At 50.3% G+C, this 26,624-nt stretch overlaps 1 protein-coding gene across 1 annotated transcript; it reads right to left on the bottom strand.

The window, feature by feature from the left end:
- Window positions 1-1,783: 1,783 nt before the first annotated feature.
- On the bottom strand, window positions 1,784-24,697 carry LOC122366764 (tryptophan 5-hydroxylase 1-like). The gene is made up of 15 exons (XM_043339327.1): window positions 24,584-24,697; window positions 23,223-23,321; window positions 22,611-22,706; window positions 22,178-22,230; window positions 10,186-10,244; window positions 9,615-9,712; window positions 9,283-9,350; window positions 8,894-8,944; window positions 5,794-5,939; window positions 5,183-5,318; window positions 4,642-4,768; window positions 3,716-3,843; window positions 3,202-3,303; window positions 2,767-2,913; window positions 1,784-2,347 (listed from the first exon to the last, which is right to left on the bottom strand). Exons 1-15 carry the CDS (start codon window positions 24,668-24,670, stop codon window positions 2,089-2,091), a joined length of 1,656 nt encoding a protein of 551 aa, XP_043195262.1. The 5' UTR covers window positions 24,671-24,697; the 3' UTR covers window positions 1,784-2,088.
- Window positions 24,698-26,624: the final 1,927 nt, after the last annotated feature.

Genomic DNA, 26,624 nt, shown 5'->3' with positions numbered 1-26,624 from the left:
TGAAAAACCAGGGAGCGATAGCGATACTTTCGAGTAGCGTTACTTTCAAAAGAGACTTAACATATATCCCACACACACCACAACACAAAAGGTTAGACACAACACACGCAGCACAACGCAACTGTTCCACGCACACGCATCATACCACTAAGATCAATTCGCATGCAGCGAATGTCACACACCATACCATAAAGATCCAATGTGTGATATAGCCAATGTCTAATGTCGCGCATATCGCTCAACACACAACTCTTCATTATTTGAAGCGATAGTCAATGTCTGCCTTAATAAAGGTGGCACATGTAGGTATAATTGTAGAACGCGCGCAACATCGCACATAGATAGCGATTGGTCCCCCGTTACATGATTCGTTGACTAGTATTCATTGCAAATATGACATCATGCAATCATGCGTGCAACATCGCAACACAGACGCCGTTTAACAACTAACGCAGCACATTCAATAGCAGTTGGTCCCTTAATTCCAGCTTGGTCCCTACACACATTACACGAGTCATAATCATGATTGGCAAACTCACATTGATTGTTGATATACAGATACACTGATGTCAAAATATTTACATGTTTGTCCCTCCTCCTTGATAGTTGACACTCATTAGCTCGAACTCGGTATGGATTGTAGGTGCGATAGCTATTATTCTCCCTTAACGATTAGATTTAACACTAAAGCGCAAAAGCGCTTTATATCTGCAGTTCTGTAGGGTTCTGTAGGAGAGTGTTCTCGTCTGCATGTTTTTAGCAAAATCTAGTGGGGTACACAAGTTGAGATCTAGAAAACCTCCAAGAGAGAAAAATCAGGAAAATGATTTAGCTTCCCAGTTCAACATCCTTCGCTGTGCTCCAGCCTCAAAGTCCTCGTAACTGGTAAGATGAAAATTTAAAAACAAAAAATGTCACACCATTTGAATGATAAGCAATATAACCCTATTACTTGCGGGCTAATGAAAGGTTCGATTCTGGGCGGGGGGGAGGCTTTTCAGGCCCCCTTCAGATCTCAAAAACTACACATCGGAGCGTCAAACGTCAAACGGCGTTTGATAGATCATTTAAAGATCTACAACTTTTACAAAAAACATTTTCGAGTCAGGTCAATATTGGGGTCACCAGAGGTCATCAACGATAAAATGTTTTGGAATTAGTTACTTATATAACTTTTGAACTAAGAAACGTAGAGACATAAAGCTAATACATTTGTTGTTGCTCTCGTTGAGGCGATGCGAAATAAGTATACGATGTCGATGACCTTCACAGGTCAATTTGAAATTTGACCTGAGGTCAAGGTCAGGTCATTCACCAATGGGGTTGTGGGGTATGGTCATGCTGCATACCAAACGACGCGCCTTGACCAGGCGAGTACTTCGGTACCACTTACAAGTCTGGAGCACCATCATGTCGTGATTTATTTTAAAAAAAACGATTTATGACGTCACATGACCTCAGATGACCTTGCCCGGTGCCCCTGTCATTAAACGGCACCAGGATCATCACCGATGAGATTATCTTCCATAATACTGAAAGAAGTGGGTGGGTTTGACCCGTTTACACGAAGCAGGAGGCATTTCAATAGTTCCCCATAGGCTTGCAATGTAAAGGTCACGAGTCTGGCCTGACCTCAGGTCACAGATATACAAATTCTGAGATATACAAATTGCACATACGGGTACCGTTACTAAAACCTGAAGAGAAGAAAGTGATCAGTCAAAACCTCTAGCTCTGGCGTGATTGCAAACTTTTCTGAGGTGTGGTCAACAAACCTCCTCTGGTGACCTGACCTGACCTGACCCGGCAACTTTGTTTTGTCAAAATGTGCGCAATGAATGTCTAGGAAAAGTCACCGAATATGAGCTTTCAGTCTTGCGGCGTTTGGCAATGCCACAAGAAAAACGTGAAGGGGGACTTGAAGTCCCCCCGCCCGGAATAGGGCTAAGCAAGCATTTTCTCGCGCACTTGAATCTGTCCATGGGGAAAGACCATATCGATCTAAGGGTGGCCTAAATGGATCATCATGCCTCTAGGGGATCAGTTGGTAGTGTTCATAAGCCTGTGATTGGTGTTTGTGCTGTTCCTCTATGTGTGATTGGTCGCTGTCTCGATCCCTCCGTTGTGATTGGCCGCTGTCTCCGTTCCCGCGCTGTGATTGGCCGCTGTCTCCGTTCCCGCGCTGTGATTGGCCGCTGTCTCCGTTCCTGCGCTGTGATTGGCTAAGGGCTCCGGGGTGACAGCTGGTGGCGGGGATGGGGTACGAGATGCCTCGGCAGGCAGCGCGGCAGATAACAGCTGTGTGATGGCTTCGACATCTGCATCCTCGTCGTTTTCTTGAATCTTTCTGCGGAATAACGAGATAATTATGTTATGAGTCTCTTATGGGTCATGACCTTCCGTTCTAGTGAGACCTTTCGGGACTACATGATATCAGGAATTAGGGGGATACCGGGATATTTTGGTCAGGGGGTATGACTTGCCACTAAGGCTGGGCCCATAACGAAGAACAAGCGGCACTCAGACTCTCGTTAGGATTTGACGAGGACAGGTGCGAAGATAGATCAGAGGAATCGGAACGAGATCAATGATAGCTTCCTGACCTAGTTGGAAAAGAAGGCCCAAACACCTTAAGACCCCAATATCGCTACCCCTACTTCATCAGTCAGCAGTCGAGCCTAGCTGGCAGATCAAACGCGGCACTACTTAGCGACACCCCCTGCATCCCTGAGGCCCTCCCTAACCACAGCTTCCTACACCACTCACTTGAGGGCGTTGGTGACGATACAAAGATCGCCACGGAGCTCGGACACTAGAGCTGCCACTTTTTGCGTGCTGGAGAGCACGTCCACGGTATGAGTGTACGGATTGTACCGGACTCCGAACGGCCGAACGATGGTAGCTGCGTAGGCCCTGCCAAACAGCACAAACATATCACCGAAATTCGGTAGGAGTGGATCAGCCGCTGCTAGCGGACCAGTCGGTGGTCGAATCATCCAAGATCTTCTTCCTCTATCCTTCTCATTCCCTCGATCTCTCTCATAATGGTCTCATAATGGTCTCATAATGGTCTCATAATGGCCCAGGAATAATGGTCTCATAGAATAGACCAAAAGTTCCGGGCCCAGCGAAACAAAACCGATAAATTTAAATCTCTTGGCACTTATGATCCACGTTCAAAATTTCCGCATGAAGACCCACCTCATCTTTTCCTTGGCCTCTTCGAACGTGTCCGTGTAGTAGTAGACGTTCTGGAAGGCGGTGATGATGCACTCCTCGTTGCTAGTGACGTCAGGGTCGAACCTGCCGCACGAACCAGTGATGAGACCATACAGAGAACATGTACTGAAAATATACTGCGAACAAACTGCGCTACTGTTATAGGTTTGGTTCTCGACGAGAACATACTGAAATGCATGATTTTCAAACCTAATATTTCAGCTAAATTATGTTGTGAAAGATTGTGACCTTTTGAGAATCTGCGTTGTTATCATGTAAGGATCTACTGTGATCCCATCTGAGTTTTCTGTGGTGTCACCTGATCCGAAGTCAAGACCTGCAACGTAATTATAGTCTGATAACTAATTGTTCTATTGTTATCGGAAGACGTCCTGTTGTCTCATCTGAGAACCTTCTGTATTCTAAACCGAGAACCATGGCTGGTCTCATCTGAGAACCATGGCTGGTCTCATCTGAGAACCTACAGTGTTCTCACCTGCGGACCGTGGCGGCCGGCGTCAGCGAGTGTTTCAGCTCGGCGATCGATGACAGAAGGCCAGCACCGTACACACGCAGCTGACCGTTCTCGCGACAGAGACCGAACTCCACCGTGAAGAAGTAGCACTGAGAACAGCACAAAAGGTCCACCGTTCCGTGCTTCTATCCTCAGGACACTGAAATCCTTCTCCTCCATGCCGCAGCCCCACTCTCCGGGCTGGACAGGCAACTTTATCTCATGCGGGCTGCTCCCTTGGAGCGGCACCGCCGCTCCCGAGGGAGCGCACCCCGTAGCCGGGTGCAGTGAGTGCCTTGGGGCTGGGTGGCCTGTCCTCTGGACGGGCTCCGCCCCGGCGACTCACTAGGGTGCCTGCCCAGACCAATGTCTCCCCCTATATCCTATCATCCTCCCGGCTCTGAAATGGTCTCATTGGACCGAAAGGGCCTAACCCAACAAAACAAAAACAAAACAAAAAGCACAAAGGAGGGGAAACAGCACAGCGCTGCTAAATTACTATTAGCCCCGGATTTGCTTGTGAAAAGCAGCTCATCGAGTAGCTCAAAGAGTATGTAGATTGTGCCTGAATGGTCTTAGGTAATGTGGTAAGAGGCAGATACAGCCTTACATATATTTTAGGGGAATATAAAAATATGTTTTCTTTGATTGCTCTTATTGGTCTTTCATTGTTTAAAATTGTTTTATTGCTTTTAATGATTAGCCTATCTAATTGTTTTTTAGGTGTTTTGGATGTTAATTCAATTGTTTTGGTTTTGAGTGTGAAATTTTACGTTGGAGTTGAAGTTGAAGTTGGTGTTGGAGCTTGAGTTGGAGTTGAAACTTATATCTACTTATATATAGAAACTTATATCGAATATCTGCGTCCAGATATTCGTCCGAGGACCAGCGGTCGTGTGACCTCATACCGTGGCCAATTTGGAGATCTCCTCCTCAGAGGCCCCCAGAGAGGCGAGGCCCAGCTCCTGCGAGAACTGCGCGAAACTGGCGTTGGCCAGCAGCGGCATGTGGCCCAGCAGTTCGTGACAGCAGTCCCTGGAGCATAACATAAAGAGAGAACGTGTTAAACAGTGCGCAAATCGTATCCCTTTCGATCTTCTCAGACATTGCAGGATAAACTACATATAGCATACTGGGTTGTTGGAATACTATCTTCCTATAGCATTGCTTTGGTGTGTTGTACCTCTTTATTCCTAACTAATCTTGAGTCTGAAAGTCCCTTTTGTTTGTTATACGTTGAAGTATCGGTTCTTGTATCACTCTCCCTCTTATTTTCCCTGTCTGTCTGTCTGTCTGTCTCTGTCTCTGTCTCTGTCTCTCTCCCTCTCTCTCCCCCTCCCTCTCTCTCTCTCCTCTCTCTCTCTCTCTCTCTCTCTCTCTCTCTCTCTCTCTCTCTCTCTCTCTCTCTCTCTCTCTCTCTCTCTCTCTCTCTCTCTCGCCTTTACTCACGGTTCGGGTGTATACAGTGGGTCCGAGCTGTGCCGAATATACTGGGTACAGTGGAACACCCTGAATGCCAGGCCGGCCAGGAAATCCCGTGGTGATAGGTAGCCCGCCACAGGTCGTAGCTGAAAGCCGGTTCTCTCTGTCGAAATAAAATGAGAGCACACCAGTGGTTTATCGTTTTGGCTGGCAATGGACATGGAAGTCACGGGTATACCTATCAGTCGTGGTTTTCTGAGGTACTAAAACGTCCAATGTTTGGCAAGATAATGAACAATTTAACAATCAAAGAAGTGCTAGGATTGTCTACAGAGTATCACTCGTCAGCGATGTGCCTAAGAACCGTGCTAGAAAAGAAGTTGATATACCCTCTCGGGCCTTTGCTTCCTTCGCCTCGATACGCTACAATCGGGTCACTTGCTCACTATCACTCATCAGTCATCACAATACCTATGTGGCACAGCCAGCATGTATGGTGGGCCTATTTATGCCTTCGTTGAACTATTGCATTGCATAGATGGCAATTGCTGTGTGGTAGGTGGCTGGCTGTGTTGTGCCAGTGTCACACCGTCCAGTAACACCGTCATGCACCGTCATTGACACAGTCCACGACTTACGTCGGAGGTAAGCGTCGACGTCCACCAGTTGGGGGATGTGGTTCTGACGATAGCCGCAATATTTCCTCAGCTCACGCCAGTTCTCCAGGTACTCTTTGCAGGCGTGTGTCTCGTACAGCTCACTCAGCTGGCTAAAGATCACACCCCTGTGGGTCGGATCAATATATTGTCACTGTGTTGTTGAGTAATACAGTCACTGCTATTGTAAAACGCAATAGTTTGCTAACGAGGCACTTCTTCCAGCATATTTCGTCTTTTATCTTAAAGACAACGCTTTCCTTGGACTTTCCAAACATCTCATAAGCTCAATTCGGTTGGTCTCGGTCTTGAAGTTCAGCACTAAGCAGACTGAATGGTCTGGCTTGCATTCAGAATGGCCAAATGGTAGGACGAAGAGCAGCAATTTAATCAACACAAACTCTACACAAAGATAACAATGTTAATCACAATTAGGGGATGGCTGCATGATTTGATTGCATGGTATAGTGCATAGGTGTAGCAACGTATCTCTTTGGTGAAGGATACCTTTCACCAAAGTTTTAGATTGGTGAAGGATCCTTCACCAATCTTGAGCAATGCAGGTGAGGGTCTTCACCAATGCTAGAAGTTAGAACGACTGGGTTCGACGGTCGATCTAATGTTAAAAAAAGAAAAGCAATGCCGAATGGGATGAACAAAAAGGCTAAAACGGCAACAGGTACCCAATTACCCCATCCTTTCAGTTATGAAGTGTTATGCCCACCTTCTTCACAATTCACGCCATTTAACCCGGCAGTTGCTGGGGTATTTCGCCACCCACCGTTTGCTGGGGGGGGGGGGCGTTAAACGCCCCCAGCCGATAACTCGAGAACCAATAGGCGCAGCGAAACGCACGAGGCGGCAAACGAAAGAGCGCGACGAGACGCTTCAGATGAGTACTTAAAAGTTGAATTTTGAGGTCACAGGTCGGGTCAAGGTCAGGTCAAACACCTGAAAACGGGCTTTCAGTAGCATGGACTTCAGGACTTCGCAATGGGCGCCTCTCGCCATAAACTCTGTCAAAACGGTGCACAATCCATCTTATAATGCCTACAGGAGTGTCAGCTCCATGTAGGGGTCAGTCAAGCATAGGTCAGGGTCAAGGTCAGGTCAACCGGGTAGGCACATATCCCCGAAAATCAAAACTGATATTCGCAGCCTGTGACACATGTTTTATAGGTAATTTGGGGCGTAGAACACGATGGTGACATTCATTTTATCATATGTGTACGTGTTTGGCTCAAAAAGTTCAATCTAAGAAATTCATGTATCATGGTCGTGAAGTAGTCACGAAAAATTGCCAAGATTCAGTTCAAGATTATGGAAAATGCGGAACAATAATCAATAATCGAAGATAGCCATTTGATTGATCATGGTATTGGCAGTCTAATAGCGTTTACAGCATGTCTGTATGTCTATTCTGTGATTTTATATGATTTTTTGAACATATGCCGTTTTTGGTCGAAAACTCAGAAATCATGACGTCACTAAAACCTCGATATCTCAAAAACTTTCCGACTGATTTTTTTGAAACTTTGTCACAATAAACTTCAATCAATTCCCTACAGGTACCCAAAATTTGGCGCGCCTGCGGCGCGCCGTTTTTATGCTATGGCCCGGCGAAAAAAGTGGGGGCGTTTAACGCCCCCCCCCCCCAGCAACTCGCGGGTTAATAAACCAGTATAACGCCTTTTGGGGCGACTAACGGAGCGGGCGAGAGGGTGAGCTTTGCACGTGCGAAATTTCGACGGGGTACCTCCAGCTGACTTGTGCACGGCACCCTACTAACCGGTCTCTAGCGATGTGCCAAATTTGAGCACAATCGGCCCAGTCGTTCTCGAGATCTGGAAGCGGCACCCTGCACGTGCGCACGTGCAAAATGGGTCCGAAATGACTTTTGCACGGCACCCTACTAACCGGTCCCTAACTGTGTACCAAATTTGAGCGCCATCGGTCCAGCCATTCTCGAGATCTGGAATCGACCCCTGCACGTGCGCACGCGCAGCAGCACCCCAACTCTGGCACATGGATATGCATTGCCTAGTGGGTGCCTACCTACATGCCAACTTTCAGCGCAATCGGCCAAGTAGTTACCGAGATATTGCAACAATCACAAAAGTGACACCTCTTCGTTTTGCACGTGGCACGTGCATAAGGGGTCACCCACATGCATCGGGAATAGTCCAATACTTGGTAGAAGGAATGAAGCTACCCTACAAAAATTACTGCGTGTAAATCGGTCAAGTGGTTGCTGAGATATAAGCGTCGCAGAATCGTGACCACGGCCGGCCGGCCGGCCAGTCGGACGGCCGCTCATACTCAGAAATTTCCGTTAATCTAAGGAAAGACTACGCTCGCTTCGCTCGCTCCGTAATGATAGGTAAGGCCGAAAACTATTGAAGTTGGTAAAAGTGTAAATGTGTCTCAGTAAATGCGTGAATATCAAAATACATTGGCTTGTTTTTACTCGTGGGAAAGTTGTAAGGGTTGTAAGACTTTGGTCACGAAAAAAGAGCAGTGGAGCATACCTTCAGGTTCCAAAGGTATGCTTGGATAGTGGATACCTTTGGTAGGTATCCAAAGGTATGCTTGGATACCTAAAAATTCAATTTTAGGCATGTACTGAAAAGTTGGCGTTAATTAGATGATAATGGCGTGAGACATTTGCGAGAAAAAAAAACAGGAGTTGGCGAAATTCCCCCCCCCCCCTCCTCCACTGCGGTAAGGTCCTGCGCCTTCTCCGAAGGTTCAGGTGACATCCTTCACCAATATTTTTGGCGCTCCTACACCCATGGTATAGTGTCACATTTCGGTCTGATTTCTTTCGTCCGCGTCCCGTAGAGTTTCACCCCTTTGGAGCGTGCCTAAATTGAGCAAATTATTTCCGCTGATTTAACAACGGTATATCAGTCCTCACCCCTACGTCTCCTAACTACGTTACGCTGAGACACCCGTGATAACCAAGTCATTGTCACGCCTCAATTCATCCCAGGATAATCAACTTTCAGGTATTTCCAGAATTGTGTTATGCACCACGATGAAATTTAAAAACATCTGCGATCGTGAATTGCTATTGTCTTACCATGTTTTTGTCTCCTCTTCTGTATATTCCACCCTTGGGATCGGCTGATTACTGCAAACAGAGGGATTCAGTATTCACATCTACAGAGATATAGTTAGTCGGTACAGCGGATACAGAAGTTGTTGAGCAGTGTAAAAGAAAGAGATGACGTTCTCAAAGCAACATTTTTTTTAATTGAACGCTATGCATAAAAAGAAAAACAACGATTACGAGATGTAATAGCAACGATTTAGAAATGGAATACGTCATACCGTATCATACTTCGACGAAACGACCGAGCTTTTTATCAATGCAAAATATGAAAACCTGAAAGAATTAAAAATAAACTAAGCCGTCTCACTCCCGTCAAATGTTGAACTGTTATGACTATCCTAAAATGACCCTCTTACAATCGATACTTCATCGCAATGTCGTAGAAGTGTTTTCTTCGCTTTCTGTACTCGGTGTCCTTGAATCCCTGAAATGCGTAGAAGACACCTGTCGATAACAATATCAGGAATCGATCATTCCACAGATAAATGGGGAGTGATCGAAATTGGTATTTTAGATCAGCAGCGTAATGTGAATTTTAATTCATTGGTTGGAACAACTCAAAATAATGAAAAAAAGGCTCATAATTTAATCAAAAGTAACTTGTCAGCCTGAACCAGGCTTGTTCATGTCAATTCTGACCTCTGAATAGCCCGCGGTCATTTTCTGTGACCGGAGAAGGTGTCCTTACCGGGTGATCAGCGTCCAGTTCGGAGCCATACATCAGCACCCGCTGAGACTTGTCCAGGTCAGACAGCTTTCTCGGGAACCACGGGATGTCACCAAAATCTGTTGGTAACGATCAAAAGTGCCGGGAATTACCGCGGAATGGCACAAACGTGTGCTGGCAACGTAGGAAAAGGCGCCGTGAATAATCACAGAATGTCATTAAAATCAATCAGCGGTAAAACGGTATTTTAAAAGCACGTTCAAAGATACTGTTGTAGATTAGAACAGGGTATATATTGAATTAGGGGTACGAATGTCAGAAAATCGATTTTTATGTGTCACCAATAAAAAAGCATAACTACTGAGGAATCATTCAATGCTATGGAAATATTTGAAGGGTTGAAAACTTTTTTAGCACGAAGAATAAATAATAACATTTTGCTCTTAACCAAAGGAAGAATTGCTTTAGGTATGAGCAAATCGTTATTATTCATCCTTTCTTTTGTGTTACCGAGTCCGGAGACATAAGCTTGAATACCGAGACGTTTCCGCCCGATAACAATACGTATTTTTTCATCCATGACCATACTTACCGAAACTGCTTTGGATGCTCATGCTTCTCTTCGCCAAACCTTCTCTTGAAAAGCCGGGCCTGAAAGATATGTACAAACGTACAACATTAATACAAAACGGCAAACACATAAATACCAGTAAAACGCCTTTTGGGCGAAGAACGAGCGAGCGAGATAGTGAGCCCTACACGTGCAGAAGGGCGAGAGGGTACTTTCAACGGGCTTGTGCAAAGCACCATTCTAACCGGTCGCTAGCGGTGTACCAAATTTGAACGCAATCGGCCCAGCCGTTCCTGAGATCTGGAAGCGGCATTCTGCACGTGCGCACGTGCAAACGGGGTCCAAAATGACTTTTGCACGGCACCCTACTAACCGGTCCCCAACCGTGTACCAAATTTGAGCGCAATCGGCCCAGCCGTTCTCGAGATCTGGAAACGCCCCCTGCACGTGCGCACGTGCAGTAGCACCCTAACCGCAACACATGGGAATGCATTGCCTGGTGGGTGCCTACCTGTATGCCAAGTTTCAGCGAAATCGCCCCAGTAATTACCGAGTTACTGAAATGGGAACAAATTTGGCACCTCTTATTGTTGTATTTTGCACGTGCAGTGGGGGTCACTCACATAGATGAAGAGTATCCGACCTTTGCACAGTGGGGATTTTTCCGATCTAGCACGTATTTATTCGTAGAGGGCAAACCATAGGTAGAATTGTAGCCAGATTGTGCACAGATGTTGGCTGGTGTGTCCTGGTGAGAATTTTACCTGTAAATGTGCATAATCAACATAGTATAGGGGGTTCAATTGGACCCCCCGCTCAGCCGTTTGGCCCCTGATCAAGCTAGAGCTTCGCGGAAAAGTCAAGCGTGCTGCCTATGACGAAATTAGGCCGAATATATCCAATTTCAAAGTCCAAGGTCATAAGCTGACTTTCCAAGTCAGTTTAATGACCCAACTAAAGTTGGGAAATCGAGACCTCTTGAAACTTCGCAAAGTTAGGGTGTTACGGGGTATTTTGGGGTGCTGATCACGAATTTCATGTTAGTTTTGATCACAGACGATGTCTTTATGCATTTAGGCCAGGTCGGGTCAGGTCAGGTTAGATCAATTAGTAGGCGTCCTGCCGGCCATCCATAGAAGTGTCACCTACTACTGATAGCTTCGTAACATGGAACGAAGGCACTAGAACTACTTCGTAAATATTCAAATGGCTGCTAAAATCGAAATCAGCACCAAAAACTACCCTGGAAACAAGTAAAACTCGAAAAAGGGAACTAAGGTCATCAAAAGGTCAATGACCTTGACTTGACCTTCACGTGACCTTGACACCCACCATTATGCATGGCACCAACATCATTTCACATATTTGAACGTTTAAAACCACAAAAAGACTGGAAACCGCGGATAATGTGAGCTGGCATACGCCGAATCGCGATTCCGGCCAAACATGGTCTCGAGAAATATGCCACAGGTCAAAGGTCAGTTGGGTCAGAGTCATGAAATTTTTAGGATAGATGTAAAATTGATGATCTCGAGGGTACCGAAAGTTTCGGCGCGATCGGCCGCTTTTTGCGCGAGTAATTTGCGGAAAACCATGGGGTTTTATCCGACCCCTTCCCCCTCCCCCTCCCCACAAGTGCGATGGTTAATAAGGTTACGGTATGTATAATTTACGCTGGTCATCCTATTCCTAATGAACGTGTCTCAGAAAATATGCATCATATAAATCACGAAGTAGAATTATTCGCCTATGTCCGGAAAATACCTATATCGTGCTGTTTGCTCTAGCGCTCCTCGAGTGGGGTGTTAAGATACTCTAATGTGAATATTCCGTGTTCAGGCAAGTTTCGGCAGCCAAACTAGGCGCTGTCTTGTGCAGAAGAAAGTGGCGAATGCGAAAGGATATATTTCGGAGTGGAAAAGTGGGGAGAACATTTTTGATTTCCTACATTTATTTAGAACTAGAGGTACAGGTTTACGCGATAACTGTATGTTTTGAGTTATGTTATGTTACGGGTGCATTAGTTTGGGTGATTGACTTGTATTCTTAGATGTATTATTTGGATAGATTTGGGTAGCTGTTTTTAATTAAACTGTAAGGGTTGGTGATAGGTGCGGTGCGGTGCGGGGTGTTCAAGTGTTTTGTATGTTAGGCCCTTTTTGAACTTAACCCTACCCCTACCCTACCCTACCCTACCCTACCCTACACTACCCTACCCTACCCTACCTATACCCTACCCTACCCTACTCTACTCTACCCTACCCTACCATACCCTACCCTACCCTACCCCTACACTACCCTACCCTACCCTAACCTACCCTACACTACCCTACCCTACCCTACTCTACCCCTACACTACCCTACCATACCCTACCCGTCCCTACCCTACCCCTACCCTACCCTACCCTACCCTAACCTACCCTACACTACCCTACCCTACCCCTACCCCTACACTACCCTACCCTACCCTACCCTACCCTACCCTACCCTACAATCCCCTACCCTACCCTACCCTACCCTACCCTACAATCCCCTACCCTACCCTACCCTACCCTACCCTACCCCTACACTACCCTACCCTACCCCTACACTACCCTACCCTACCCTACCCCTACCCTACCCTACTCTACCCTACCCTACGCTACCCTACAATCCCCTACCCTACCCTATCCTACCCTACTCTACCCTACAATCCCCTACCCTACCCTACCCTACCCTACCCTACCCTACCCTACCCTACCCTACAATCCCCTACCCTACCCTACCCTACCCTACCCTACCTTACCCCTACCCTACCCTACCCTACCCTACCCTACCCTACAACTACCCTACCTACCCTACCCTACCCTAAACTACACTACCACCGACAGTCCAAGTTTCAGCTAAATCATCCCAGAAACGGCTGAGATATTGCAAAAGCAAATTAATTGTATTTACTGGCGAATCCCCTTGGCGAGCGGTGCCCTGTGTCGGCCTTCGTTGTCAAAGGTCAACGACCTGCCGGCTCTGATGCTTTCACTCAGTTTTTTAAGCGAACAACTGAGCCTAAAGCACGTGCCCTCTGCTCGGCGCCGGTCGCGATTCTAATGCTAACCCTATGGCGCACATGAGCACGCGCCACGGGTGCACCCCTGGCCGCATCGTGCCCAAAATTTAATACGACCTGTTGAATTACGTGACCCACGAGTCGTGAAAATTTCACCCTCCTGCGTCAATCGACGGCGCCGCAATAAGCGTTTTTGGGAGTAACACCGACTGCGTAACCCCGACGGCGGCGGCGTGGGCGGACTTTTTAAGATTTACTAGAGGTACAGGTTTACGCGATAACTGTATGTTTTGATACGTATGATTAACGGATGCATTAGTTTGGGTGTAGAAACTTGCATTTTTATTGGTATTACTTCTGTAGAACTGGGTAACTGCTTTTAATTGAACTGTAAAGTATGATGGTGATGCATGCGAGTTCTTCGAGCCCTTTGTAAGTTAAGATGTTACTGAACGCAACCCTACCCTACCCTACCCTACCCTACCCTACCCTACTCTACCCCTACCCTACCCTACCCTACCCTACTCTACCCCTACCCTACCCCACCCTACACTACCCTACACTACCCTACCCTACCCCTACACTACCCTACCCTACCCTACCCCTACCCTACACTACCCTACCCTACCCTACCCTGCCCTACCCTACCCTACCCTACCCCTACCCTACCCTACCCCTACCTTACCCCTACACTGTACCCTACCCTACCCTGCCCTACCCTACACTACCCCTACTCCTACCCTACCCTACCCTACCCCTACTCCTACACTACCCTACCCCTACCCTACCCTACCCTACCCTTACACTACCCTACCCTACCCTACCCTACCCTACCCTACCCCTAACCCTAACCCTACACTACCCTACCCTACCCTACCCTACCCTACCCTACCTACCCCTACCCTACCCTACCCTTCCCTATCCTACCCTACCCTACCCTACCCTACCCTACCCTACCCTACCCCTAACCATACACTACCCTACCTACCCTACCCTACCCTACCCCTAACCCTACACTACCCTACCCTACCCTACCCTACCCTACACTACCACCGACAGTCCAAGTTTCAGTTAAATCGGCCGAGAAACGGCTGAGATATTGCGAAAACTAATTAATTGTATTTATTGGCGAATCCTCTTGGCGAGCGGTGCCTTGTGTCAGCCTTCGTTGGCAAAGGTCAATGACCTGCCGGCTCTATTGCTTTCCACTCAGTTTTTTAAGCGAACAACTGAACCTAAAGCACGTGCCTTCTGCTCGGCGCCGGTCGCGGCCCCACCACGTGCACACCGCTGAACCCACCCTCTCGAAAATTTAATACGACAAATGAGTGCACGCGTCCGACTTGCAGCGAAAAATTTACCCCCGTAGCCCTTACCGTTCCCGAGCAATAGTCTGTTGCCGATTCTAGTGTTAACCCTATGGCACACCACGTGAGCACGCGCCACGGGCGCACCCCTGGCCGCATCGTGCCCAAAATTTAATACGACCTGTTGAATGACGCGATCCACGAGCCGTGAAAATTTCACCCCCCTGCGTCAATCGACGGCGCCGCTATAAGCGTTTTTGGGCGTTACCCCGACGGCGGACTTTTTAAGATTTATAATAGTAGATAATAGTAGATACCATTCCTTCAATATGGTGTCTGTAAGGGTTTTTTTTGTAAAGGGCATTTTTGTGACCTTAGTAAGGTTGTGGCATACTTTCTGTTTGCCATTCCATTCCTAATAAAGGTGCCTTTCAGACGATATGCAACTTTAAGACCTCGCAAGATTAAAACCAACAGGACAGGACAATGAAATTGAGCTATACTTTCGGGCCTTGTTGAGCCCATTGAGTAATCACGCATGAGTGTGAACTTTGGGCGCATTTTTCCTAGTTTTGCTGTGGACATACAGATAAAACAATGCCATAGATGAAAAATTCAGACATTTCTTAGCCCCACTGACACAAAAAATAAACAAAAATCCAAAAAATATTTTTTGAATTAATAGGCGCTAGATCGGAAAAATCCCCACTGTGCTTTGGTAGAAGGGATGCAGCTACCCTATAAAAACGACCGCAAGACAATCGCTCAAGCCGTTGCTGAGATATGGGCCTCTCAAAATCATTACTTTTGCAAAACTGCTTGAACACCCTTGACTTTTCACGTGGCACGTGCCACGACGGTCACTGAGATGTATCAAAAGTAGTCAATTACGGAGTAGAAAGGATGGGGCTACCCAGCAAAAAAGACCGCAGGCCATTCGGTCCAGCGGTTGCTGAGATATAAGCCTCTCAAAAGCGTTACAGGCCGGGCCGGGCCGGGCCGGGCCGCTCATACTGAGATTTTTCCGTTATATTGAAAAGACTTCGCTTCGCTCGCTGCGCTCGCTCGCTCGTAACAAGTTTGTTTGAAAAGAGAAAAAGTCATACCTAAGAAACTTATTTTGACTGAAATGAATGTAAATGAACTGTTTGCATTCACCAGTGCTGATTACGAGCGAGCGAGCGCAGCGAGCGAAGTGAGTCTTTTCAATATAACGGAAAAATCTCAGTATGAGCGGCCCGGCCCGGCCCGGCCCGGCCCGGCCCGGCCCGGCCCGGCCCGGCCCGGCCTGTAACGCTTTTGAGAGGCTTATATCTCAGCAACCGCTGGACCGATTGGCCTGCGGTCTTTTTTGTTGGGTAGCCCCACCCCTTCTACCCCGTAATTGACAAGGCTGTTATTGGCCGTACTCACCCACTTTTTGGTTGCGCTCCTCATCTACCACAACCTTGGGTGAGACGACGGTACCTATTACTGGGGACAACTAACAAAGACAACGAAGCAGGAGTGGAGTTAAAAAAAAAACGAGAAAAGGAGAGAAAAAGAAAGGAAGAGGGGCCGCTGTGTGGGGATGGTGGGCGGGGGACGCGCTGTCCGCGGTCCATCTCCGCTCCCCGCCGGCCTCTGCCGCAGACTGACGGCTGTCCCCTCCGTCCCGTTTCCCCCTCCCTCCCCGTCCTCGCCCCCTCCCCACAGAGTGTTCTCCCGACCCTGCCTCGGACCAGGCGGCTCGCGGAGTCTCCAATTCGCGCCTCGTCGAGCCACTAAACTTCATTAGGGGGCCCTAATGTCGATTAGTGTTTCCTCCTCTATCGCCATTGTCCCGTGCTCCCATTCCCATTTGGCTGTTATTGGCCGTACTCACCCACTTTTTGGTTGCGCTCCTCATCTACCACCAAATGCCCCAACTGGAACCGATAGGCAATTGTAGTGTATTGGCACACGCAGAGTCGATAACCGGACAGTGGCGACGGTGTCTAATATGACCCCCAAAAGTTCGATATATAGCGACATATCGCCTGAATGTGATCGTAGACGGCGACCGCGTCGTCCGTGTCACCCCGACCGACACCACAAAGCTCCCATCGGGTGGGACAGGTCTAAAAAGAGCCGGGCGTCTGAACAGGTCCCCTAGGGAATCCGTTATTGATTTCCCGGGTAATCGCAGCACACACGGCCCTGCTGCGCCGCACGGCGGAGCGGTTGTCGCGGTGAATCTCCACCGGCGGCCCCCTCTGAACCCTATCCGCTGAGCTCGGACGCGAAAGCGGTACAAGACGACCTCCGCGTTTCTAGGTTAACATTGGGACAGCCCCGGAACACTTGGTCAAGTCTCTCGGCGCCTATACCGGTGTAGGCGGGCACGCGTCTCGCGCCGCGGCAGGTGTTGCACTCACCTGGGCACTAGGGAAAAACACCGCCGCGGCTCACCGGTCCCCGGCCGCGGCCCAATGCCGGGCCAAAACCGCCACCGCCGATTGGTGCTCCGTGGTAACCTGTAGGGTGGACCTGAGAACCACACTCGGTACACGGCGGGTGATACCTGTTCTCGGGGCACGGGAAACGGCACACGTTCCGTTGAACATGACGCATACATGTCACTCGGCCATTACGAAACCCTCCCCCGGGGCCTGGGTTCCCACCATTCCGCACTGGGGCCGCGGGCGCCGCGAACCGGTCCAGATCATCATGCGTCATGAAGTCTCTCGGCCGCATGGCCATGGCCTGACGCGCCCGGCTATCGGCCCCCTGTACGTCGCGGAGCGAGCGCCGCGCACACAGCCCGACAAGCCAACTCAGGTACCCGACCACCTGCAACCCGCACTCAGGGAAATGAAACACTGTGTGTGTGAGCAAGCCGGCCACACGGTCGACATACTCCATGGCCGTGTTCGGCCGGCCCTCTGCGGCATCGTAAGCCTCCTCCACTGACACATACAGGCGCCTGTTCCGTAGCCGCCGCTCGGCTCTGACTTGGATCGCAGGCAGCCGCAGAGCCGTCGGCGCCGCCCCCGTCCGTGACCGCGTCGGGGCGGCCCGATACTCCACCCTCCGGTCGATGCCGTCCTCTTCGTCAGACTCCGACTCTGATGAGGACGACAGGTCGTCCCGCCGTCGGCGGCGCACCGGTCCCCCATCGCTGCTGTGTCGGCGGCGCCGCCGCCGCCCGGTGCGGCCGCGCTGCTCCGGGTCCGCGTTCCGGGGCTCAGGGCCGCCGCCGTGCCGTCGAAGGTCGCCGAAACGTGTCGCCGGCGCCGCCGAACCAGCCCGTTCGCGATCGTCATCATACCCCAGAACGTCATCGGTCCCGGCCCATCGTCCCCGTGTGTACGAGTCCTCCGCACTATAACAGCCGGGCCGCCGGGGTCGTGCCACCGGCTCTCGGTCACGGCCGCCAGCCGCCGGCCCTGTACCCGGCCCACACGGCCCCGCCCCCGCTGCCGGGGGCCCACTGCGGAAAGCCGGGCCCGTCGCCGTCGCCGCGCCGGCCGCCGTCACCGTAGCGGCGGCCGGGGGCAGGTGATCGCGCTGTTGGCTCTGATGGTGGATTGCTGCATGCGATCGCACACCTTCGTGACCGCCGCCGCGTTCGTCGCCGGACCCCGGATGCATGGTGCCATCCTGGCGGCCCATCACGAGTGCACAGTCTAACTCCGCTCGCAGTTGGGCGTCGATCCTATCTTGTTCGCCGCTGGCAGCGCGGAGCGGCCGCAATCCTGACAGACCGTACACACGGTCATAATCTCGACTAGTATACATGTGGACAAACACGCACGACAAAAAAGGTACCGATAGTACCAGACTGAGCGCTAATGGCCCGACCCCGCCACTGCGACCAAGGCATCGATTACTGCCCTCCTGTGTCCCCGGACGTATCCGTCGCACGCTGCACTCCGCCACCGTCCCAAGCGGCGCAGTACAGGGTCGGCCACACCCGCCGCCGCCGCAGCCGTGGCCAGACCAATCCGCAGGGAGTGAGAAGAGAATCCTGGCCCAAGCGCGCGACGGAGAAGATCATTCAGCCGTCGTCGCGTGAGCACTGCTCCCGAGTCCAGTACAAAGAGCGGCGCTCCATCCGCCGCGCGCCCTGCCTGTCGGTACAGGTACATAGCTTTCACAGGACAAGTGGACGTGCCTGTTACTGGGAGCTCGACGGCCGTTGGCGGTCCATGCTGTCGGTTTTTTTGAATTCCCACCAGTACCCGAAGGCCGACCGATGTGAAAGACACATCACCATGCCGTATTCCCCGTCCGTGGCCGGTGACGAGGAATTCGCTGCTCCGCAGGCCGCCGTAGAACGCCAGTGTGCATGCAGCCCAGACGCACCGCTGGTTCCAAGCCGATGGCAATAATGATGCCAAACGGGTTTTCAGGCGGCGAAGAACCGATATGTCGATCGCCTGCCGGCGGGGCTCCGTACCGCCGCCCCGAGGCTCGTAGCCACGAAGCGCGGCCGTAGTGTAGGGGGGCATGCCCATTGGCAGCGGCCGACCCCACTGAAGACGAAGGTGTCTCACTGCTGCCAAATACTGCCTCACGCTAGCGACGGCTAGTCCCGCCCGTTTCAGGTGACCCACAAAATATGTGAGTGTGTCATCCGACGCCGGAACGCTTGTCAGCCCGTACCGCCTGCAGAACTCAATGTACCGGCGTTGGCCCGTCTCATAGGCTCGACGGGAGCCCGGCGCCAGGCTGTTTCGTAGCAATTCGTACGTCACCGTCACTAATGGAACGTCACTGTCGCACGGATGCGCGCCGCCGTTGGGAAACCCTGGCCACCCACTCGCCATCACGGCCGTGCACGTACTGCTCAAATGGCCGGTGGTCCCGCTTCGCCCCCCCCCCCCGGACGCCGCCATGCAGCCATCCCCTCGACCGTCCCGCCCGCCTCGGCCGGCCCGACGCTCCCCCACCCGACATCTGACCTCTCAGCTGACGCCGGCTATGGTCCAACAGCCATGTGACACCTTCCGAACAGGATACGCTCCCAGGAGATTAGTGATACTCCCACCAGACAGAAGAGTGATACTCCCCCCAGACACGTGATGCTCCCAACGGACCAGTGATACTCGATTCGTGTCCCGCCGTCTGGGGCGGGCCTGCCATAAAGGGGAGGGGGAGGGGTCCAGGGTCGTAAACCATCTGTGGCCCGGCTCCGCCGGTTCGACCGCAGCCGGCCCGGCACGGACGCCGCCGCGCAAGGGCCCGGCACGGACGCCGCCGCGCACGGGCCCGGCACGGACGCCGCTGCGCCGCCGTCACTGAGCCCCGCCGCGCGGGCGGCCCGGCACCCTCGGCCACCCAGGGTCGTAAACCATCTGTATCCCGGCTCCTCCGGTTCGACCGCAGCCGGCCCGGCACGGGCGCCGCCGCGCCGCCGCCACCGAGCCCCGCTGCGCGCGGGCGGCCCGGCACCCGTCGACCACCACCCGTGTCGGCGCTGACAGTCTGACGGCCTTGCACCCGTGCTGTTGGCCGCTAGCCGGCCCAGTGTCGGCGCTGTCGGCCTGAAACGGCCCGGCACCCGGTCTGTCGGCCGCTGTGGCCCTGTGTCGGCGCTGTCGGCCTGAAACGGCCCGGCACCCGGTCTGTCGGCCGCTGTGGCCCTGTGTCGACGCTGTCGGCCTGAAACGGCCCGGCACCCGGTCTGTCGGCCGCCTTGGCCCTGTGTCGGCGCTGTCGGCCTGAAACGGCCCGGCACCCGGTCTGTCGGCCGCGGTGGCCCTGTGTCGGCGCTGTCGGCCTGCACGGCCCGGCGCCCGGCGTCGGCCGTTACCGGCCCAATCTCGACGTCGTCGGCCTGAAACAGGCCCGGCACCCGGTCTGTCGGCCACTGTGGCCCAGTGTCGGCGCTGTCGGCCTAAAACGGCCCGGCACCCGGTCTGTCGGCCGTCATGGCCCTGTGTCGGCGCTGTCGGCCTGAAACGGCCCGGCACCCGGTCGATCGGCCGCAATGGGCCCTGTGTCGGCGCTGTCGGCCTGAAACGGTCCGGCACCCGGTCTGTCGGCCGCCATGGCCCTGTGTCGGCGCTGTCGGCCTGAAACGGCCCGGCACCCGGTCTGTCGGCCGCCATGGCCCTGTGTCGGCGCTGTCGGCCTGAAACGGCCCGGCACCCGGTCTGTCGGCCGCCTTGGCCCTGTGTCGGCGCTGTCGGCCTGAAACGGCCCGGCACCCGGTCTGTCGGCCGCCATGGCCCTGTGTCGGCGCTGTCGGCCTGAAACGGCCCGGCACCCGGTCTGTCGGCCGCCATGGCCCTGTGTCGGCGCTGTCGGCCTGAAACGGCCCGGCACCCGGTCTGTCGGCCGCCTTGGCCCTGTGTCGGCGCTGTCGGCCTGCACGCCCCTCGCCCGCCGTCGCCCGTTTACCGGCCCAATCTCGACGTTTCAGCCTGGAACGGCCCGGCACCCTCCGCTGCCGGTGTAACAAACACACGCACAACACGACTCATAACAGGTACCCGGTAACTCGTCAACACAGCCAGCCATATCACACATGACCCATGTGGAGGACGCTGGTGCCGGCGTACCGGACCCACCTGCCATGCCGTGATTGTCGCGGTCGTAGTGATAAGCGGTGTCCATGCCCCGTTTCTCCACTGATTCGTCCTCGATGGTGCTCACTAGGCGCCGTACCCACACTACTCACGAGCCCGACTCACAGGACGTAAAGCACACGCTCTATCACACAGGGACGCGCTGTCCGCGGTCCATCTCCGCTCCCCGCCGGCCTCTGCCGCAGACTGACGGCTGTCCCCTCCGTCCCGTTTCCCCCTCCCTCCCCGTCCTCGCCCCCTCCCCACAGAGTGTTCTCCCGACCCTGCCTCGGACCAGGCGGCTCGCGGAGTCTCCAATTCGCGCCTCGTCGAGCCACTAAACTTCATTAGGGGGCCCTAATGTCGATTTTGATACATCTCAGTGACCGTCGTGGCACGTGCCACGTGAAAAGTCAAGGGTGTTCAAGCTGTTTTGCAAAAGTAGTGATTTTGAGAGGCTCATATCTCAGCAGCCGCTTGGGCGATTGACTTGCGGTAATTTTTGTAGGGCAGCAGCATCCCTCCTACCCAAAATAGGATACTCTCGATGCATGTGGGTCACCCCCAGTGCACGTGCAAAATACAACAATAAGAGGTGCCAAATTTGTTCCCATTTCAGTAACTCGGTAATTACTGGGGCGATTTCGCTGAAACTTGGCATACAGGTAGGCACCCACCAGGCAATGCATTCCCATGTGTTACGGTTAGGGTGCTACTGCACGTGCGCACGTGCAGGGGGCGTTTCCAGATCTCGAGAACGGCTGGGCCGATTGCGCTCAAATTTGGTACACGCTTGGGGACCAGTTAGTAGGGTGCCGTGCAAAAGTCATTTTGGGCCCCGTTTGCACGTGCGCACGTGCAGAATGCCGCTTCCAGATCTCAGGAACGGCTGGGCCGATTGCGTTCAAATTTGGCACACCGCTAGCGACCAGTTAGAAGGGTGCTTTGCCCAAGCCCGTTGGAAGCACCCTCTCGCCCTTCCGCACGTGCAGGGCTCACTATCTCGCTCGCTCGTTCTTCGCCCAAAAGGCGTTTTACTGGTAATACTTATCCCCATGCATCTCAATGTGTAAGTACCAATGCATCACAGTGTGTATTGTGCACTGTGCAGTGACTATTGATCTTACTTGATAGGAGTTTCCAGCACTCTCGCCAGTTCTTCTGCGAGTGACTGCATGTCCTGTAAATGAGATCAGAAATCAAGACACCCTTTGCGCGCTGCAGCTGCCAAAAATGTAAATTGATTGAAGAATTGAAGAGTACCGTCGCACAATTATGGGTATGTAAGTACCACATTTTTAATTGATTCAATTTGAGGTGTTTTGTGAGAAAAGTATTGTGCTTAGCTATGATTAATAATTGCATGGAGTAAGAGTTTTATTTATTGAAACCATGGTTAAATGTTTGGGTGACACAACATTTACAGCTGGGCGCCCGTGTATTATTTACGGTTTTACTTATTTGCTGCCGTAAATAAAATCCACCCGTAAAATATTCACTGAGAATCGTGAATATTTTCACACCGTACGTGAAAATGTTCACACGCACGGTGTAACCTACCATTCCGTCACAGTCGAGACCCATGTAGATCTCGTACTCGGCGTCCATAGAGCGTGCCTTCCTGCTCTCAATGTGCACCACGTTGACACCCCTCTCCTGCAACAATTCAGTTCAACTTTATTTCTGTCCATTGCCCATACCCATGATCAAGAATAAACGATAGAATAAACTATAAACAAACAAACCAACAAACATCGCAGCTCTGTTCATTGATCCACTGCGTTTGTGTCAAACGTTCTTTGGAGCAGCAAATTTGGCTTCCTGAAATATGTTGCTTTTTGTATTGGACTGAGTTTGTACTTTGCTCGAAAACAATTTGCAGTCAACGGTCAGGTCACCTGAAGCATTTCAAGAATAAGAAAAAAGGATACTCGTAGATTAAGTAGTGAATATGAGAAAGCTGGTTATTTAAAGCTACGGAAATTATCAAGTATTTTTATCGTTTTGCGTTTGAAGCAAAATGACATTGTTGCAAAATGTTGGTAATGCTGTTGGGTTTCAACTGTAAATAGTCGTGAAAAGTATGATCTTCCCGTCGAATATTATGCTCGTGTTTTTGGTGTGACGAATCGTGACATGACCATCGATTAAATATTCTCATCTGATTCTTACCTGCATTACTGCAAGGGCCTGGGACAGCCCACTTTCCATTCCGTTCTTCAGTGGGAATATGACAGAGTTCGTTATCCCCTTGCCTCCATCCAAAGACCGCTGTGATCAATAGAAAAAAAATAGTTATCAATATTGATAGAGGATGCATCAGCCGACGTTTGTATATTGTGTTCGGTATTAGTTGAAGGAAGAGCCTCTTTAAAAGCTGATTTACGCTTCATAACACCGATTAACGTAAGAAATCGATCTAACGACGTCGAATGAAAACGAGAATGAAACAGCTTTGATTTTTAATTGAATAGAACCTTTCTTTACTACCAAGTTGTTTGCATGGCAAAGTTAATGCTTACAATTATCCAGTTACCGTTGAGAATGGTTACACGCGGTGGAAGGGTCACCATGAACAAAGTTCATAGCGTTTGTGACAAATATTTACAAAAACAAACTTTTTAAATCGTGCACGGTACGCATAACCTCAAACATATCAGTATCATACATGCATCATCCGTGCACTTTATTATCACGCCATAAGATCACAACTATTTTTTTAATTAGTCGTTAAAGGGACTATCCCACCTTCTAAAATGTTGTTAAAACCAGTTAAATTGTGCCTGAATTTATAGATTGGATGACCAGGAACACGGTTCTGGCATTTATTTTTCATTAAACATCTTAGGCTTCCCATATTCCAAACACAAACTTTCAAATATGTGACGTCACAGCCCAAAATTACCTCCTTCCCCAGGCCACATTACTGTCATAAAGCTGATTCTTTTTACTCTGTAGGCACCACAACAAAGTTCAGACCAAGTTTTAAGCGATTTTTCAACGAACAAACCCATTTAAATCAGAATGACTAACCGAGGTGACGTCACACTAACGGTCGCTCCATGTTGAAGATAGGGCCTTGTACAAGGCCCATTTTCAAATGAAGGGAACGAATTTCTTCAACACCAAGAGGCCGCGGGGGTTGCAACCTAGATAGATAGTGGTTTCTGAACCTCGCCGCAAACTTGGCTATCTCAACTCAAATCCCATGTTAAAGGTGGGATAGTCCCTTTAATAGCCGTTTTCACGACGGGCTATCCGGCGAGTGCACCTGATTTGACCAAATCTGCACCTAATCTCTTTTACAGCAAATATCTTTATTTTGTGAATTTATTTCAGTGTTTTAATCGATGATACTGTCTGATAATATGACAAAGCAGGCATATAAGCAATGCGTGCAACCCTAGCTGATAGCTACTAAGGAGACACACGGAACAAGATTTGACCAAATGTGCACCTGATCTGCACCAGATGTGCACCAAATGTGTACCAGATGGTCGTCGTGAAAACGGCTATTATGTGACGACTCTCACCATGGATCTGCCGCTGCTGGTCACCCACGAGTCTCTGTCCTTCTGGTACAGCCAGGGACCAAGCATCGACTTTCCTGTGGCGCTCATCCTCGCCGGCTGTCAGAGTCGATCTGCCGTTCAAACAATTTTCAGGTTTTTTATGTAGCAAAAAAAAATGTGTATTTTTGTGTTGTGAAGCACCTTATTTGACCTAATGACCTAGCCACCCTGATATTATGGTGCGATACCCAACGGTTTATATGAATACGGACTCACAGAAACAGAAGTTGTTTGTGTTACTTTCAGAACGTCAAATTCAGTTTAAGAAAGTGGTCTCCCTTCTTTTGTGCTATCATGATGCGGTTTGAAACTGATCTTTCGTAACTTAAATTTAACGTCTAAGGTCTAGAAGAATCAAATTTAAATGATCTAACGAATTTATTTAATCCATGCCATATATTTGACCTCTCATCTGGAACCAGTCACAGCAGTTTAGTTACGGTGCCTATATCAGAAGTACCTAAGTGGTTAAATCAGAGTTTAAACTTTACGGCAGAGAAACACCTGAAGTACAATGACGGTACGTAGATCAGGACAACGTAATGTGTGAAGCGTTCACACTGGTCAACATCTGAACAGCGGAACCTCAGCAACAGCACCTCCATTCCGTATGAAACTGTTCTCACGCTGCTGGACCTACCGGGTGGTGTTGTAGCCCTCCTTCGCAGCTCTGCCTCCGTTGGCCCTCTGCTCGCGGCAGAGTGCGCTCGGCAGCGAATATCGAGTGCCAATGGAAGCTCCAGCGGGAGGAGCCGCCTCTTTGGCTGGAGTGACGTCATCGGAGCAGGTGACGTCATCGACTTGGGATTCGCCAATGAACGCCTCCTCCGGGAGGGTAGCGTCCAATATTTGTTTAAAGTGCTAAAACTACAAAATGCCAACGCCTGCAAAGAAGGATAGTAAAATGAAATCGTAAGGTTAACATAAATAAGAAACACTTAATTGAGCATGAATTTTCACTGATTAATTCGAAGCGATAGCTGTTTTTTTTTTTTCGCCTCACATTTAAATATACGTAATAAAATGGTCAAGTGGCGTTTTTTTTCTTTTGAAAAAAAAAACTATTGACACTGGCATGAAACGCGAGCGGATTAAAAGCCCATCAAAAATGCTTCATCGCCTTTCTTTTGGAGGGCAAAAGGCTTATCGCAATAACTTACAAAGGACCTTTCAATTTTGGCAAGTCAAGTAGTTTGATTTATCGACAACTTGGCAAGTCAGCAACACCTGGCCAGAATCTTTAAGATCATAAATATAGAATTAAGAAAAATATGATCATAAAAAATGACTAGAAAAGTGAGAATAATTGCTAGGCTTGCCAAAGGGAACACATATTTCATCTAATCTATTATTGACGAATATTTCTCATCAAGTGACCCATTACTTCAAATATCATCACTTCTGTCATATCTTCATGCTATAAAGTTACCCATGACCGCACATTAACGACCCTCTCACTCCCATCACCCCACCGTTAGCCACTTTCACACCTCATAAACCCAATCTCAGCGTCCCCTACCAAACGTCCTTCCATAATTTCACCCAATACCACCCCCGCATCCCATCAACGTTATTAGCCGTTTTCTCGACGGCCAGCCGGTACACATTTGGTGCAGAATAGGTGCAGATTTGCTTAAATTAGGTTCATTGTGCTTTTTAAAAGTCATCAGTTGGGGCTGCACAGATACTGATATAGGTGCCTCATTTTTTCAAACTATCAGACATTAGTTTCGACTAAAACACTGAAATAAATTCGTGATGCTAAGATAATCCTAAGATATTTGTTGTGGAAGAAATCTGGCGCAGCTTTGGTCAAATTAGGTGTATTCGCCAAATGGCCCGCCGTGGAAACGACTATTGTCGAGCGCGGACCCCAATGCGTCATTGCACCAACTCCCGTTTTTACGCCTTCCAACGATCGACCAGCCTTTCGACGATCAACTACCGACGCCGTTCCTCTGATTAACCTCGTCGAGATCGACGATGTGCGCTATCGTTCCCC

Source organism: Amphibalanus amphitrite, unplaced genomic scaffold, assembly GCF_019059575.1.
Source record: "Amphibalanus amphitrite isolate SeventyFive unplaced genomic scaffold, NRLGWU_Aamphi_draft 000829F_arrow, whole genome shotgun sequence".
Taxonomy (NCBI): Eukaryota; Metazoa; Arthropoda; class Thecostraca; order Balanomorpha; family Balanidae; genus Amphibalanus; species Amphibalanus amphitrite.
This window is presented reverse-complemented; position numbering and strand designations above follow the sequence as displayed.

Excerpts from the sequence above, each read along its gene's own strand:
- LOC122366764 (XM_043339327.1), bottom strand. The coding sequence starts at position 24,670 with ATGAGCGCCACAGGAAAGTCGATGCTTGGTCCCTGGCTGTACCAGAAG. Across the intron at positions 22,231-22,610 it reads GTCTCGACTGTGACGGAATG|GACATGCAGTCACTCGCAGA; the intron begins GTAGGTTACACC and ends TCTCATTTACAG. Across the intron at positions 4,769-5,182 it reads CCACTGTATACACCCGAACC|GGACTGCTGTCACGAACTGC; the intron begins GTGAGTAAAGGC and ends GTTATGCTCCAG.